The sequence below is a fragment of the Galeopterus variegatus genome, unplaced genomic scaffold (assembly GCF_000696425.1).
Source record: "Galeopterus variegatus unplaced genomic scaffold, G_variegatus-3.0.2 Scaffold6831, whole genome shotgun sequence".
Taxonomy (NCBI): Eukaryota; Metazoa; Chordata; class Mammalia; order Dermoptera; family Cynocephalidae; genus Galeopterus; species Galeopterus variegatus.
In genome coordinates, this window is record NW_007732942.1 from 98,194 (window position 1) to 117,073 (window position 18,880).

An 18,880-nucleotide genomic window follows, 5' to 3' on the forward strand; every position below is an offset into this window, starting at 1 on the left:
GTAAATTTTCTGATCTTTTTCACACTTCTTAATATTCAAAGTCTGAGGCAAAAATTTCATAACCAACCTTGCTGTCCTGTAAGTACATACAACTTTGAGTGATCAAGAACCTGAAAAATATTATTCCCAAGAACATTTTTTTTTTTTGCTTTAACAAGTCATATTATAATTTTTATGAGCTAAGAGAGTAGAGGCAAATGGAATTTTTAGAACATTATTTAAAAATAGATTTTTAAAGACAAAGGTCCCAACTCATTCTTATATACACATAAAAGTTCACCACGGAGCAAATGTTATATTTATACACTGGAGTTTCTGGTAGTATCTACACATTTAGAATTAAAATAAAGAGAGCTGTTGAATCAACCTGAGATTGGAGCAAATGTTACATTTATACACTGGAGTTTCTGGTAGTATCTACACATTTAGAATTAAAATAAACAGAGCTGTTGAATCAACCTGAGATAGACTGCTCAAATCTGTGCAGGATGGAACACAGCTATTCGGAGCAAATGTTATATTTATACACTGGAGTTTCTGGTAGTATCTACACATTTAGAATTAAAATAAAGAGAGCTGTTGAATCAACCTGAGATAGACTGCTCAAATCTGTGCAGGATGGAACACAGCTATTCTGGGGCTGCTGCCTACGTACTCACTGCTGCTTCTCAAAGGCGAAAAACCAAGTAAAGACTTGTAGCTTCCCATTCTGATTTACTTAAGGTTCCCAAAGGTAACCTTACTTGACTGTTCTTCATGTACTTGGCTGCATGTTCACAGTTATCCACCTTCTCAGATGCTAGTTTAGAATTCTCATTTGCAAGATATGGCTCCAGGGCCTGCATTTGTTTTAACAGCATTTTATTTTCACTACCAAGTACCTTCTTGAGGAAAGTATTTGGCCAAATAAAAGATGACTAAAGCAAAAACAAACAAACAAACAAAAAAAAACTAGTGGCAAGCAATATTTCATTTTATTACTAAGACTAATTAAGAACTAAGACTGAAATGTTACCACTAAGAAAAAATGGAAGGGGGAAAGAAGTTAGAAAGAAGTACATTGTCATATCTGCAATAGATATAAATAAATAACTTTAATTAAAGCCGAAAAATCAAGCACATGCATATTCAACAATACAAATATGAACAGCAAAAAAAGATGCTTCCTTGAAATATTGAGGTGGGAAGAAGAATGCCAGGGAGGAAGATAGGGGAAAAAACCCAGCAACTTTATCACTGTTCATTAAAGGTTATTAATAGGTACTGTCTCAAGCAGTGTTTCTCAACATTTTATTCATTACTGCCCCCCCAAGAAACCTTGTTTTTTCTATTCTTTTCCTAAATTTTTTTTTCTTTTTTTTTTTTTTTAAGGATCTGAACCCGTGTCCTTGGTGTTATCAGCACCGCACTCTCCCAAGTGAGCCACGGGCTGGTCCCTAAATTTTTTTTCCTAATCATCCTCCCATGAAATTTTAATACCAGAGACGTACAGTATATCTATTTATGTACTCTCCATATATCTGGATTTATTCATAAAAAGAGTAAATATAAAGCTTTTTCTTTTTAGTCAATGCAAGATTATGAATGACTACATAAAAATTTTAAGTTAAAAATTAGAAAACTGTTTACATCTAACTTAACTTTATAGCCCTGTTTGCTGAAAAACTTTTAATGTTATCTTTTTGCTTAAACTATAATGTATCAAAATACACATGCAAATTACCAATTTATATAAATACAAAACACTAATAGCAATATAATCAAATTTTGAAATTTATTTAAAGCTGCTACTTGTGCAGCAAAAGAAAACAATTAAAAATTAATTTCTTGGGGCCGGCCCGGTGGCGCACTGGATAGTGTGCCGCTTGGGATAAATCATTTTTAGTGAACTTTTAACTTTTGTTTGATATAAAACAACAAGTTTTAACTAGCTGCTAGAGTCATTCAGATATTGTTGACATTTTTTTTTCTTTTCAGCAATTGATATTGATTAATGATGGGTTGAATAACTTTTGTAGAATTAAATAATAAATTATAATGAAGTTAAAATTTTTTTCCAAAGCCCAAGTCACACAGAAAAGAATTTAGAATTGAACATAAACAATAGCTACAAGACAGCCACTAGAAGCTAACCTCTTCTCACACGACTCTGAGATCAAGTAATTAATTAAAAGTCCCCCCATCACAGCCATGTATTCTCCATCATTTTGTAACATCAGTTTTGCATACATTTTGTTCTTTGTTTATATTCCATGTACTTAATGTCAATGTTGCTCATGTGATACCCAATAAAACAAATGAAGAGTTCAATACTAAGGAATGAGATGTTGTGGGGCAGTATTCATCTTAGTAGAACCACAAACTGTTGTAATACCTAAGATTTTTTTTGCATCCCCTTCAAGTACCCATTTTCACTCCCTTGACTGCAATACTGCTCCCACTGAGAACGTATGATCTAAGGAAATAGAGGACTGGAAATATTGCAGAATAACTAATGTAACCATTGCAGCAAATATATAAACTTTGCTAAATATAATAAACAATACACTCAAAAAATAAGGTGAACTGGACCGGCCGCTCACTGGCTGAGCGAGGTGCGGGAGCAACACTGAGGGTTGCGATCCCGTTGCCGGTCACGAAAAAAGACAAAAAGGAAAAAAAAAAAAAAAAGGGGAACTGACTATAGAGTGTAAGATGAAAACAATCAACACAAATTTTTTTTTAAAGAAGAGGTGGGGGAAGTCTTAAAATAATACAACAGAATTCTAGAACATGTCTAATGTAATAACAAACAGGAAAAGGTTTAATTCAAATTAGAAATCGAATTGTAGAGCGAAATTCAACTCTATGTTTGTATATGAGAGGCACACCTAAAACAAAGTGAAAATAAAAAAGTAGGCAAAGGTAACTGAAGCAAATTCAAATAAAAAAAGCAGAGGTTGGGCCGGCCCGGTGGCGCACTGCTACAGTGCGCCGCTTGGGAGCATGGCGGTGCTCCCGCCGAGGGTTCGGATCCCACATACAGACTGGTTCCCGCTCACTGGCTGAGCGAGGTGCGAGCGCGACACCGAGGGTTGCGATGCCGTTGCCAGTCCTGGTCCGGTACGGGCGCGACACTGAGGGTTGCAATCCGTTGCCGGACACGAAAAAAGACAAAAAGGAAAAAAAAAAAAAAAAAAAAGCAGAGGTCAAGATCTTAATACCATACCAGAGGGAATTCAGGCCAAGGAAAAAAAAGTCTTAAATAAAACCAAGATGGGTTCTTTTCAGTTCTAAAGAAGAATAATTCATAAGATGATATTATAGTGTGAATATCAATACACTAAATAAGAGCTAAAGGAGAAACAGACAAACACATGTATAGGCTTTAATTCACCTCCATCAGTCTACCAAGTGATCGAAAAATAAACATGAATATAGAAAAACAGAATAATGTAAGGCATATTTGTTTGGCAAATGTTTATCTCAATATTCTGTGAACAGAAATACTCCTCCTTTTAAGTGCTTGTAGTTCATAAAAACTATATGTTTGGACACATAAATACATACTCCCACAGTACATAAAGGGAGAAATAGTATATACATTGTATAATCACAATGCAATAGAACTAAAAATTAACACCAAACTTTGAAACTAAAAGGCCTGTCTACTCTTCGGGTTAAAAAGAAAATGCAAATTAAAATTACAAAATTACTGTATATCAGAACAATGAGGTACCAAAAGTAGTGCTTAAGGAAAAGCTATGGCCTTAAATACATACATGAGTAAAAAGAAAAAAATTAAATATTTGACTCAAAAAGTTAAGAAAAAAACAATACATAGATATAGTAGCTAACAAAAAAGTTAAATAAAAACATGGAATTTTTCAAATCTGTGACATAGAGTTGAAATATCAAGCCAACATATTTCCACCTTTAGTTTTCTGTATTACTTTCTTTTACCTAGGGATAATAATTAAAATTTAAAATTGTTAATGTACATTTATATTCTAAATCTGTATTACAATATATGCATTTGTTTAGTACAGGAAGCAAAACTGGACTTTTAGACTACTGTAAGATATCCATAGAATAAGAAATATCAAAACAGTATAAAATTAGACTCAAAATATACAGAAAACTCCATGCTCCCTAAAAACCTATTTAATAGCTATTTGCAGAAGTTATATTTCATAATCCAGAACATTTTCATAGTAAAATACTTACATTCCCAATCTCAAAGTTTTGTCTCATTAGTAGGTAAAGGGATGCGCTAGCATGTGACCGAATTGTACTAATGCTACTGCTACAGTGTCGAAGAAGACGGAGGCATAAATCAGCACACTGCTCTGTTTCTTCTTCAAACAAGAGTTCAGGGAACTGTAAAAAAAAGCAAAAACAAAAACAAACAAACCAAAAAACTACTACCAACACTGAATTTATACAGTAAAAGTTCCAGTGATATGTTAATATAGACTGAAATGAAGATCTGTTATTATAGCACAGAAATTAAAAGAATGTGATGGGACAGTATTACCTAATGGTTAATAGTATGGACCATACAGTCAGTCAGACTGGGTTTGAATACTGATTATGCCACTTACTAGCTAGTAGTGTAACCTTGGACAAGTTTTCTTAACCATAAAATAGGCCTAACACTAATATCCAGACAGGATTGTTGTGAGGGTTCAATCAGATAATGTGTATAAAACACTTATTATAGTAACCAACATATAAGAATTCTATAATATGTTTTTATTATTAGAAAATAGCATATAAGTTACTTTCACTGGTTAAATTTTATCACATCTCTGCATTCCATCTTCTAGGATGACTAAGATGAAACGACTACTTCCAAAATTTAAGAATATATTTCCCTGATGACTAGTGATGTTGAGCATTTTTTCAGGTACCTGTTGGCCATTTGTATGTCTTCCTCTAAAAAATATCTATTCATCTCTTTTGCCCATTTTTTAATTGGATTATTTGATTTTTACTGCGAAGTTGTTTAAGTTCCTCGTATATTCTGGATATTAATCCCTTGTCAGATGTATAGATTGCAAATATTTTCTCCCATTCTATAGGCTGTCTTCACTCAGTTGATTGTTCTCTTTGCTGTGCAGAAGCTTTTTAGTTTGATATAACCCCATTAGTTTATTTTTTCTTTCATTGCTTGTGCTTTTGGGGTCTTATTCATAAAGTCTTTGCCCAGTCTTTTTTTTTTTTTTTTTTTTTTTACCTGCGGAAATTTTGTTTTTTTTTTTTTTTTTTTTTTACCTGCGGAAATTTTGTTTTTTTTTTTTTTTTTTTTTTACCTGCGGAAATTTTGTTTTTTTTTTTTTTTTTTTTTTACCTGCGGAAATTTTGTTTTTTTTTTTTTTTTTTTTTTACCTGCGGAAATTTTGTTTTTTTTTTTTTTTTTTTTTTACCTGCGGAAATTTTGTTTTTTTTTTTTTTTTTTTTTTACCTGCGGAAATTTTGTTTTTTTTTTTTTTTTTTTTTTACCTGCGGAAATTTTGTTTTTTTTTTTTTTTTTTTTTTATGTACCTGCAGAAATTCTGATTTTATTTTATTTATTTATTTATTTATCTTCATTGGTTATACATATACAAGAGCTAACCATCAACACCTGTGTCGAAGATGTGGTGAGCAAAGCAATACTATCAGCATGCCCACCACCTCAAATTGCAATTATTCCCCATGTCCCCCATTCAACTTCTCCTCAATGCAACTCTCCCTCTAACCCATCACACCTGCCCCAGCAACCCTAGGTCTGTTCTCTCTCTGCAAGTTCAGCACACTGCTGTGGTCTTTGTTTGCTTCTTTCCTTCTCTCTTAGCTCCCACTTATAGTGAGGACATTCAGTATTTTTCCCTCTGTGCCAGGCTTATTTCACTTTAACACGATTTTCTCCAAACTCATCCATGTTGCTTCAAATGGCAGAATTTCATTCCTATTTATGATTGGGTAGTATTCCATTGTGTATACATACCACATTTTCCTTATCCAATCATCTGTTGATGGACATTTTGGTTGGTTCCATATCTTGTCTACTGTAAATAGAGCTGCAATGAACACGGAAGTGCATGTACCCCCCTTCAACGTTCCTTTGGTTATATACACAGAAGTGAGATTGCTCAATCACATGGTAGATCTATCCGTAGTTGTACAGTATATCTATCTGCAGTTGATCTATGTGGGTACTTATAGCTAATCTTCAACAAAGGCACCAAGAATACATGGTGGAAAGGACAGCTTCTTCAGTAAACAGCATTGGGAAAACTAGATGTCCATATGTAGAAGAATGAAACTGGACCCATACCTTTCACTATATACCAAAATCAACTCAAAACCGATTAAAGACTTAAGTACAAGACCTGAAACTATAAATAAAACTCCTAGAAGAAAACAGGAGAAATGCTTCAGGATATAGGACTAGGCAAAGAAAAGGTACTGGAAAAAATGCTCAACATCACTAATCATCAGGGAAATGCAAATCAAAACCACAATGAGATCTCATCACACCCCAGTTAGACTGGCTATTATGAAAAAGATTGAGAATAACAAATGCTGGCGAGGATGTGGAGAAAAGAGAACTCTTTTACACTGTTGGTGGGACTGTAAATTAGTAAAGGCATTATGGAAAACACTATGGAGGTTTCTTAAACACCTACAGATAGAACTACCATATGACCCAGCAATGCCACTTCTGGGTATATATCCAAAGGAATGGGAATCATCATGTCAACGGGATAACTGCACTCTCGGCTCTATTTACAATAGCTAAGAGTTGGAACCAACCTAAATGTTCATCAACAGATAACTGGATAAGGAAAGCATGGTATATATACAAGATGGAATACTACTCAGCCATGAAAAAGAATGAAATTCTGCCATTCATAGTAATATGGATGAGCATGAAGAAAATTATGTTAAGTGAAATAAGTCAGGCACAGAAAGAGAAATACCACATTCTCTTTGTGGTAAGTGGAAAGGAAGTAAGGAAGGAAGGGAAGGAGGGAGCGACCACAATAAAACGTTGAACTTTCAGAAGGAGAGAACAGACCTATACTTCCTAGAGGTGGGAAAGGGGGAGGCAGAGGGGGTTAAGGAGTAACTGCGTAAGGGATGCAAAGAATAATTACTATTTGTAAGGTGAACATGCTAATAAAATTGATCTGATCATCATATATCATACACAAATATTGATAGTCAATTCTGTACCCCATAAATATGCATAATCAATTGTTTCAACTCAAAAATCAAATTTTAAAAAATGTAGAAAAAAATTTTAAGAATATACATATTTCTGGGGGAAAACAAACATTGGAAATAATTATTTACAGCAGTTGAACAAACAGAAATATTTTCTTTCATTCACCAGAGAATAAATTAATTTCAATGGGTTGAATTGCTTTTATATTGAATTCTTGATAAATTGAGTTAAAAAGAAACAGAATAAGATGAAGAGAAAACAGTTAAGATTAGCTATTAATTTCAGGCCCTTCTTCACATCAAAATTCTATCTCTTAAACCAGAAAGTTATTAAAGGAGATCCAAATAAATGAGAAATTCCACAATGTGGGCAAGTAGCAGAGAGGCAAAAAAGAATCAAGGGTCTTAGATTATTATGTAAATTTTATCTACACATGTTGTAGACCAATGAATTTGACCAACGAATGTGTCAAATTATCTTAGACATTAATGAAGAAAGCAAAGTCTGACAATATTGCAGGTACAAAATAACCTACCTTTGAAACAAGGGCTCTCTGTGTAGCAAAACAGTGTTGCAGATAAACCGCACTTTGGTTGCAAGCCATGCTGTGTAGTAGCACTTTTAGCACCCCACCAAGGATGCTCTCTTTGGATTCTGTTACAGAAACTGTCTGCAATTTAAAAATAAGTAGGTAAAATAGAGATGTGTCTGCAGTTTGGTTGGGGAGGTAACATATGTATAAGCAAACACACATACTTTTAAAAGATAAAAAAATAATCTTTGTGGATTCATATTATCTTTTGATTCTATCTTTCCATGAACTTTTTGAGGTACCCTTGTATAAGATCTAGGAGTATTTCAAACAGAAGGAGCTGAGCATGATTGCTCTAGTGGAGGTTCTCTGTGGTGGCTCAGCCCCTGTGACAAGTCTCTGCCTGGGCTATCATATATCCTTTGAAATCTGGGTGGAGGCTGCCATGCCTCCATAGCTCTTGCATTATGCAAGCCTAGACACTTAACACCACGTGGGCCTCACCAAGGCTTATAGCTCTATTTTCCCCAGCAAAGGGTCTGGCCCCACCTGAGGCCATTTTAGCCACAGCTGGGGCAGCTGAGGAGCACTATGCTGCAATACAGGGAGTGGAGAGCTGAGGCATCCCTGGGCAGTTAGTCTGTAGAGAGTGTCTGGGAACCATTCTGCCATCCCAGGCCTCTGAACCTGTGATGGAAGGGGCAGCTTCAAAGATCTCTGAAATGGCTTTGGGGTCTTTCTTCCATTCTTTTGATGTATAGCACATGGATCCCTTTTATCAGTGCTAATTTCTTTAGCAACTAATCAAACAGAAGCAACCACGCACTCTTCCATACACCCCTTTTTGCTCCTTACATGGGCAGGCTGGGAAGGTCTGCTTCCCATTTGATTACAAAGTTCCTCTTCAAATCATTTTTTTCCCTCTCACAGTGTAATGTAAGCTGTTAAAAGTAGCTATGCAACAGCCTGAATACTATGATACTTGGATATTTCTTCCACCAAATATTTAAATTCATTGCTCTAAGTTCTACATTCCATAAAGCCCTCGGGAATGAATGCAATTCAGCCAAATTCTTTGCTGATCTATAATGAGGATGGCATTTACTCCAGTTCCTGATAACTTATTCCTTATTTCTATCTGAGACTTCATCAGAATGGCCTTCAGTGTCCATATTTCTATCAGAATTAAATAATCTCTGAGAAGTTCCAAACTTTCCCTATTCTCTTTGTCTTCTTCTGAACCATCATAGAACCTAGGTGTTTTATAGCCTGCTCCTCTAAATCCTTCCAGCCTCTGACCATTACCCAATTCCAAAGCTGCTTCCACATTTTCAGTTATTCATTATGAGCAACACCCCATTTCACAGTACCAACCCTTTGTCTCAGGCAGGTTTCTGTTGCTTATAACAGAATACATGAAACTGGGCAATTTATAAAGAAACAAAATTTATTTCTTACAGTTTTGGAGGCTAGGAAGTCCAAGGTTGAGGGGGTACATCTGGTGAAGGCTTTCTTGCTGGTGGGGACTCTCTGCAGAGTCTCAAGGTGGTACAGGGCATCACAGGGTAAGAGAACTGAGCATGCTAACATGCTCTCTTCCTCTCCTTATAAAGCCACCAGTCTGCTCCTATGATAACTCATTAATCCATTAATTCATGAATTAATTAATGGATTAATCCGTTCATGAGGGCTATGCCTAATCACCTCTTAAACATGTCTAATCACCTCTTAAAGGTCACTACCTTTCAAATACCATAGTCAGACTTCACACATTTTTTAATACCATTACAATGGGAATTAAGTGTCAGCATGAGATTTGGAGGGGCTATTCAAACCACAGCACTATCTTTGACTTACTGTTTCTTTTGATTCTCTTTGTAACAGTAGTTAGACCTACTCCAATTAAAAGAGTACCAAAAATATAAAGAGACTTCTAAGACTGAAAAGTTTCCCATTTTTTTCTTCAGGCAATCAAGAAATACTAAATGTTTTACATTTTTAAAATAATAATCATGGCAATGAAAGATAAAATATTTTATGAAGAATAATCTCATGGAAATGTACAGAATGGATTAGAATGGGAAGAATAAAAAGTGAATATCATGAAGGAGGTGGCCATTGTAATAGTTTTAAAATAAGAACCTGACAAAGAATGATGGTAATAGAAAAGGAAGGAAATGAATAAGTGAGAGATGTATTTACGAAAACAACTGAGAAATCTTGGTAATTCATTTAAATTTGGGTTCTCCCACTTACTTGCTGTGTGATCATGGGCAATTATTAAACATTTCTGTACCTGAGTATTCTCATCCATGAGATGGGGATATTGATAGTTTCAACTGCATGATTTCTTATAAGGATAAATGAGTTAATGTTTGTAAAGTTCCCAGGACAATGTCTAACACAGGAAACACTTAATAATTGAAAGTTCTCACTATTGTTACTAATAAAACAATACTGCTACTGTTAGGACCAAATAAGATAATTATATATAAAGAACCTAAACACTGCTGTCATATGCAGAAGATACTGAATATAACTGGTGTATCTTTATGTAGCTATGGCAATACATGCACGTTGAATATGGTATGATGGCAGAACATCCAACTACAAATACTCAGTGGACATTTGGAGATGCAAGAGTAGGCCTTGAAGGGGAGAGATGAAGAGGTATAGATTTTTTTTTTTTTTTTTTTTTTTTTTTTTTTTCCGTGTCCGGCAATGGTTCGCAACCCTCAGTGTCGCCCCCGTACCGGACCGGGACCAGCAACGGGATCGCAACCCTCGGCGCTGCCCCCGCGCCTCGCTCAGCCAGTGAGCGGGAACCGGTCTGTATGTGGGATCCGAACCCTTGACGGGAGCGCCGCCGCGCTTCCCAAGCGGCGCACTAGCGCAGTGCGCCACCGGGCCGGCCCAAGAGGTATAGATTTTATAATCATCCTCAATGAATAAACATTTGAAGCTTTGGAACAGATATAATTTATAATTATAGTTAGAGAATCACAGAATACTTGAAACTAAACTTTTAGGAACTATTTATATGTAAATATAGTTATGTGGCTCAATAAATACTTTTCCCCAAACCCAATTTACCAAATCTGTATTTTAAATTCCTCTTTGTGTTCTTACCTGGACAACAATCTCTAATGTATCCAAAATGATTAGGTTTGCTTCAGTAGCCAGGTTTCCATCAATCAGTGCTTCATGTTCAATCTCTGCTCTTGATCTAATACGAAATATTATAAGAAATTATATTTATCATTAAAAGCCACGATTCAAGAAAGACTTAAGGACACATAGAAATAAAAAACTTGAAATCATTTTCAATATTAGCCTGAATAAAAAATTACAAGAGAATTTTTAAAAGGCAATATTTTACATATTAGAAGATGTTTTATTTTGCTCTACATTTTGTTGGCCATGCCAATATGCATCTTCCCACCCCATTACAGAAGCACAATACCACTAAGTGTTAATGTTTAGTTTTTGTTTTATTCTGAGTGGTACTGACACTAGGTGGTGCTATGTGGGCTTATATTTAGGACTGCTTCATGTAATGAAACATTCACATATTTAGTATTCATTTTATCATTTCAAGGATTTTCAATGTATTTATTCAGGATAAAAGTACTTATCTTTTCTAAGGTTTTTATCTAATTGCCCCCCAATTTTGATATAAATATGCTCAGAAGATAATTTAATTCTTCAGTGAGACTGGATAGAATTATTCATTAGAAACAAAATAATATAAAAAAAAAAAACTATGTGAGGTAATGGATATGTTAATTACTTGATTGTGGTAATCATTTCACAATTGTACACATATATCAAAACATCACACTGTATACTGCAAATATAAACAATATTTGTCAATTATAACTCAATAAAGCTGAAAAAATCAGAAAATAAAGAAAAAGAAACAATTTCTGGTTTACTTGAATATTAATATTTATGAAAGTATCATTTAATGAAAATAAAAACTTTAAAAATAACTACATATGACTTGTAGGTAAAGTTGACATTTTTGTTTCAGTAGTAATACATACATAGAAACTATATGAGGGTAATTTAAAAAGTTCACAGAAAAATTCATATCATCTTTCAACTCTGTTTTTCTATGAACTTTTTGAAGTATCCCTGTATGTTATATTTCAAAGTATTCCTGTATGTTATATCCAAATATACAACATAAGTTGTTGTTTTGTCTATTTGGATATAACGTAAGTCAAAGTGAAAATACAAAGACATATTAAATGATAACTTTCCTAAGTTCTTAAATCTCCAAATCTCTGATTCTTTATTACCACCGCTAAAGATAATACTTCATGAATTTACATTTTACAAATCAAATTTAAGAATAAAATAGAACATAGTTAACAGAATTAAATTGGAAAAGAAAATATTTAATGTTCAAATTTAAAATTTCCAGGGAGATTTTATAAAGAAACATAAAAATACCGAGATGGTTTAAACAAAAAGAATCAAGAAAACACCAAAAGACTTCCTAAGCGAAAAGAACATGTTATACAAATTAAAAAATAAAGTAATATACTATAGTATAGTACCCAGATGTTTTGTGATTTCTAAAAAATACATGGAAAAACAATCAGAGAAACAGACTCGGACAGAGAGAAGAAAAAAGCACACATTCAAAGCTTAGGAATTTTAGCATACTTATATTACATTCAGTATCTGATAATTCCAAACCATATAGATATGGTTCTGAGACCACTCTTTCTCTCTATACTTGCCCTCACAGGGCCTCCTTTCCTGTGTTTTATGATTTTACTGTTTGTGAGAAAATATTTCCAGAAGTTTATTTGTGAGAATCTGCTGAGGCTTGGACTGAAAATGGTTCTCAGACAGGGTGACCACCCATCCTGGTTTGCCTTAAAACAGGACGGAGGGGAATTCTTGGGATGTGAGACAATCAGTGCTAAAAAGTGGGAGAATCCTAGACAAACCTGAATGAATCAATCACCTTATTCTCTAAGTTTTTTTGGCCAAACTACTTGAGGGCTACCTTTGTAATTATAAATTCTAAACAGAAAAATTTAGCTCCTCCACTCAATGCCAAGTTTCAAGCCAAATAAGTTTACCTGTGGTCACCTAGGCAGTGAGAAGAGTAGACACAAGTTAAGTAATTTGTAGCTGTTTTTGGCAGTGGGGGTCAGTAAACATACCTAGTTTGGGTTTGTGCTAGAAACAGAACACCTGTATTATGTTTTGCCTTTCTTTAATTATAGTCTAAGCTCCAAGAGGGCAAATATTAATTTTCTAATTCTTTGTAATACATGAAATATTTAGTTCAGTGTGATACCTAAAATATGTTCAGAAAATAGTTGCTGAATGCATTTTCCAAGAGAATTTCTTGGGTTTAAAATATATAATATTTTGCCTTACATGCCTTATATGTTGCCTGCACATGAAAAATTCTTCCCCAAATAATTTTTAATTTAAAATTTAAAAATTAAATATATTTAGTCTAAAACTAAATTAATCATTTTCCTCTTGCATTTGAAATCCAACAAGCCCATAGGTAATATAAAATAGGTTATATTACTTGTCAAGCTTCTCCGTGTTTTGACGCCAGTGAGTCATATCCTTTCTCCACCTCAGATTTTCTTGACTTCCAAAGGCACTTCCAGATGGGCTTCTCTCTTTCAAATTTCAAAACCAATTTTAAAATGTTATTTTGTTTGGACCACATATTTGTCTTATTTGCAATATACAAGAAATACTTTACAACATTAATTTTGTACACAGCCCTTTTATCCTCAGTATAAGTAAAAACACCTGACAATGATGATTTTTATTAAAAATTTTCACAGTAGTTACAGAAGAAATATATCCATTACATTAAATATTTTTTGGAAAAAAACCCCACCCTTTTAAATAAGTAAATGTTCTAACAGTGGTTCCCTTAAAATCTTAATGATGGCCCTGCATGATTTGATGCTATTTCTGACCCCACACTACAGTTAAGCTGTTCTCTTTGCTATTCACTATCAGTGTATATAGTCTCACTACATATGCTCCTGATTTAGGACCTGTGCATGATTGTTCCTTTTACCTGATTGTTCTTCCACAAATTTTCACTGGCCAGTCATTCACCACCTCCTCAGAAATGCCTTCCCCCACTCTCCAACACTTCTTTTTCTCTTAATTAGCTTTGTTCCTTTCCATAGCACTTATTACCACAAGAATATAAGCTACTTAAGAACAGAAATAATGTCTGTTTTGTCCAGCACTTTATGTCCAGGCTGACAAGTGTCTGGCTCAATAAGTTTTTGTTTAATAAATAAACAAAATAGGAAGAAAGTAATTAAGGTCTACATAAGGCAGGACAAGAAGAAGAAGAGGGCTTTGCCTCAAGAGGTTTCTAGGTTTAAAGGTAGATTGAATAGGACTGGCTTGTTTCAGGGGCAGCAGCAACAGAATTGACTGATACAAATCCATCAGAAATACAGAAAGCATTAAGAATTGTGCAGAAATATGCATACATTTAAATAATGGAATCAGTCATGATTTCAAGCTTTCAACCAGAAAACTAAAACTCCTTTTTGAAAAAGATAAGACTAAATTGGTTGAGAAGATGGAATAATGAGCATTAAGAATTGTGCAGAAATATGCATACATTTAAATAATGGAATCAGTCATGATTTCAAGCTTTCAACTAGAAAACTAAAACTCCTTTTTGAAAAAGATAAGACTAAATTGGTTGAGAAGATGGAATAATGAAAGTAAAAATTCAGAATTCGAATAGAAACTTTAAAAATAGTGAGAAACAAATATCATTTGGTTTACAGTATTAAAAAATTTTGTGAAGAAAAAAAAGACATGCCTATATTAAGATATTTAGCAAAATAAATACCTGTGATTATTTACATTTCTATCATTTACTTTTCTTTTTCACAAAATTATCTCTCCTCCTTAGTTAAGAATGTCTATTATGGGCCGGCCCGGTGGCGCACTGCTACAGCGCGCCGCTTGGGGAGTGCAGCGGCGCTCCCGCCGAGGGTTCGGATCCCACATACAGACCGGTTCCCGCTCACTGGCTGAGCGAGGTGCGGGCGCAACACCGAGGGTTGCAATCCCGTTGCCGGTCCCGGTCCGGTACGGGCGCGACACTGAGGGTTGCGATCCGTTGCCGGACACGAAAAAAGACAAAAAAAAAAAAAAAAAAGAATGTCTATTATTAGGTGACCTAATAATATGTCCTTAAATGTCCAAATGTAAATAAGAATTATAAAGACTTAAGCTTTCTAAGACAAGATTCAATTCTTACATTTAAACAATGATATAGCTATCCTGAGGCCACAGGTTTAAAAAAAATAAACATATTGTTACAACTCCCATTCTCTCCAAAAATACCCCTTAGAAAGAGCTGTCATATAAAACAAAAAAACACTGAGTTAGAAGTCAAAAGATTCTGGTTCTGTCACCTGGTTTATGATCTTAGACAAGTTATTTCCTTCTTTGAGTTTTACTTTCTTAATCTAAAAGATGAGTATAATTTTTCATTAGGTTTTGGTAATAATTAGTGACCTAAGTAAAAGTTAATTTTCATACCTTTTTAGAGGGTTTTTGCACATAATTAATGAGTTAAAAGAAAACCCAAAGGCACATTGTGAACTGTATATAACCAAAGTGGAAAACCAGTGCTCTATTAATTCTTTCAAAGGCAAAGACTGTATTATTCATTAATACTCTGGACACACATAACATATAAAAGATAGTTAAATAGATAATCACTGTGCTAATGGCCTGTCAGAAGACAATAATTAAAAAATATTTGTTCATGGGCCAACCTTGTGGCGCACTTGGAAGAATGCGGCGCTGGGAGCGCAAGAGCGCTCCCGCCGCGGGTTCGGATCCTATATAGGGATGGCCTGTGCGCTCACTGGCTGCGGTCACAAAAAAAAAAAAAAAAATTTGTTCACACATATATTCAAAGTTTGAGTCAACAAATATACATTGTTCTGTTAGCATGTGTCATATACACAGATGATTAAGCCATGCCTTTGACATTAAGGAACTCTTAGAAACAATATTATTTGTATATCACTTTAGAATTTACAAAATGTTTACACATACCGGGTCACTACAAAGAAAATTAGTTAGTTACACTACCTTCCAAATTCTCAAAACAATCACAAGTGGATGAGAAAAAGGAAGGTGGGGAGTTTAAGTGACTTGGCCAATGGGTATATTGCTAATTGTTAGCAGACCTGTGATTACAAACAGGCCTCAAATACTACTAAACTGTTTTCTCTCTCTGATATTTGAGTTTGATAGGGAATATTTTGCTTAGATGCAGGGTACATTAATTCAAATTAATGTACAAATTAGGATGCTTTCAAGAGTAAAAAGGGATGCCACACAGAATGATCCCTAAAGTAAACTATGAACTCTAGGTGATGATGTGTCAATATTGGTTCATCAATAGTAACAAATGTGCCACTCTGGTGGGGGATACTGATAACAAGGAGAAGCTATGCAAGTGTGGGGGCAAGGGGTCTATGGGAAATCTCTGTACTTTTGGCTCAATTTTGCCATAAGCCTATAACTGCTCTATAAAAAAAAAGACTATTTGCAAAAAGGGTGGGGGGATGCTATTAATAACAACATAAGGGCAATAGGCATAAATTGAGACTATCCAGAATAAACCAGAAAGTATGTTCACACTCCTTAAATCAGAATTGTAACCTGCATTCCTGCAGAGAAACGATTACTCAAATTAATTCACAGTTACATTTAAAATGCTTTTTAAAAAGTGCAGGAATGTCATTAAAGACTTGCAACAATGATCTTACAATATGTAATTCAAGGAAACTGAAAAAATCCTCACCAGAAGGAGAAGATACTGTGTACGTACCGAGCTGTCCTCGGCTTCGGCGTACCATTTCTTGCCTAGCACCTATGCTCCCAAGAATAGCTTCTTCAAGCTTTGCTCTCATGTCTTTTGATTTCTTAAAGGTCAAACTGTTCATTCTTTCAAACACTTTTTTCCCCTAAAATTTAAACATTAGAAAAGAGGCACTGAGGAAATTTTCTTCTTCTTTTTCTGTATTATATTCCTTTCTTGTTCTTTGCAATGATACAATGATCACTTACTTTGTACTCAAAGCAAGATACACAGAGATAAAGCAGATCTAATAGCCGGTTTAGCTGGAGGACTGAAAGATCTGTAAACCACTTTTGTAGAACTGTTTCATCTGCATTCTTGAGAACCCAGAGTAGACAAATCAAAAGGCTCCGACTTGATTCTGCTGAAAAGGTAGTATGTTGCCTGCCACTCTGAAAATAAAAAGTGGTAGAATAAGACAGATTGATCAATTACCATTTTTGTTTTCTGGTTTTCAAATGTTTTCTTCTAAAAGCAATAAAATAAAAATTCCTTAAAAATAAGATATTTTAAAAGAATTATTTGATTTAGATAATGCTTGTATAAAACAGTCATATAGAACCTTAGAGTTAAGGGCCTGAAGTTTAATGAAACCTTTCCTGGCAAGAGAAGTTTGTTTTAATCTATGGCAAGGCTGCCAGCAGAGAATAAACAAACATTCGCAAAAAACAGAAAGGGCAAAACTGTAAGGTTCTACTATTAAAAACTAAGATATATCTATCATAGGATATCAGATATGATGAAAAGAAAGGAAAAAAGCAACTGACACAGTAAATAAGAGTGGGGTAAGAATAGAATCTGCATGAGTATACAGTATGTGAAACAATAATGCTAAAAATAAGAATTTGTTTACAGTACCATTTATTGGATATTTACTCTTTTCCAATCATCACACAAAGCACTTACATACGTTATTTGATTTAGTCCAACAATACTGCCAAGTAGGTTGTATCATAACAATTTTACAGAAAAGAACACAGGATGACAATAACAATGATGACGACAAAAAATAAAATTGGAAATGTGCTAGATACTATGCTAATCACTTTTTCATATTTAACTCTCGCAACAATCTTATTGGATGATATTAACTATTATTATTTACAGTTTTCAGGTAAGGAAACTAAAAACTAGAGATTAAGTGATTTGTCCTAAATCACATACTAAGAGAAAAGGTAAAGCCAGGATTTTAGTCCAGGCCTACCAGACTCCAAAGCCTATACTCTTCATCCTTACACTACATTCTAGTATTTGGTTGATAAATATACTAAATAATAATGAGAAAGCAGTGGAGGGGATGTTGAAAGGAAAAATATAGGAAAGCTGAATATACTTAACTGTGGAGGTCATCATCTTAATTACCTCCTCAGTCTTCCCTCTATCATGGGTGATGATAATGATAGCAGCTAACACTTACATAACGTTTACTCTGTGCTAGGCACTGTGCTAAATACTTTATGCCTGTATATCAAAGAAATAAATATTATTACTCATCCCATCTTACAGACAAGAAAATTGAGCCACCGTAAGTACTGTGTAGCAAAGGGTTGGAACTGGGATTTAAACACAGAAAGTGTGGCTCCAGAGACCAAGCTCTTACACACTGTTTACTGCCTCTCGCGGACAGATGCACATATAAGTGAATTCACCTACATAAACTTGCTTGACCACTATGCTATATTGTCTCTGACCTAGACACAAATAACTATGACACTCACCCTCAAATCCACAATCTTTCTCATAAGGAAAATGCTCTTTTATTTTAAAAAGTATGCATAAATATGAGGGTACTTCAAAAAGTTCGTGGAAAAATATAATTAAAATATAACATGAATCTTTCTATGAACTTTTTAAAATACCCTCAAATACAGACTGAACTTTGAAGTACCTACATTTTAGAAATACAACTGAAAAAGTAATCTTAACTTGACAAGCAGGCATACACTGACATCTCTTATAATCCCACATAAATTGCCAATAACACAGTGACACATTTTGAAGACAGTCAGACAAACATGAAAAAGACCCAGTAAAATAAAGATGTCAGTTTTTCTCCAGACTCTCCTATAGGATCAATGCAATTCTAATCAAAGTCCCAGTCGGTTTTCTCTGGAAGTCTGACAAATTTATTTTAAAAATTTAATGGGGGAAAAGCAAAAGAAAAGAAAAGAAAAGATCCATGAATAGCCAAGACATTCTTAAAAAAGAATCAGGTGGGACAGCGAGGGGTAGAGGAGACAAATTT

At 34.4% G+C, this 18,880-nt stretch overlaps 1 protein-coding gene across 1 annotated transcript in view; it reads right to left on the minus strand.

The window, feature by feature from the left end:
• The window catches only part of LOC103606769 (dedicator of cytokinesis protein 7-like), a 76,810-nt gene extending 59,790 nt beyond the window's left edge, over window positions 1-17,020 (minus strand). The window contains exons 1-6 of the mRNA XM_008591316.1: window positions 16,845-17,020; window positions 16,606-16,741; window positions 13,291-13,387; window positions 10,857-10,953; window positions 7,731-7,865; window positions 4,207-4,359 (exon numbers count right to left, since the gene is read on the minus strand). Of these exons, the coding sequence (XP_008589538.1) occupies window positions 4,207-4,359; window positions 7,731-7,865; window positions 10,857-10,953; window positions 13,291-13,387; window positions 16,606-16,720 (597 nt within the window). The 5' untranslated portion in view covers window positions 16,721-16,741; window positions 16,845-17,020. The remainder of the gene's footprint in view (window positions 1-4,206; window positions 4,360-7,730; window positions 7,866-10,856; window positions 10,954-13,290; window positions 13,388-16,605; window positions 16,742-16,844) is intronic.
• Window positions 17,021-18,880: the final 1,860 nt, after the last annotated feature.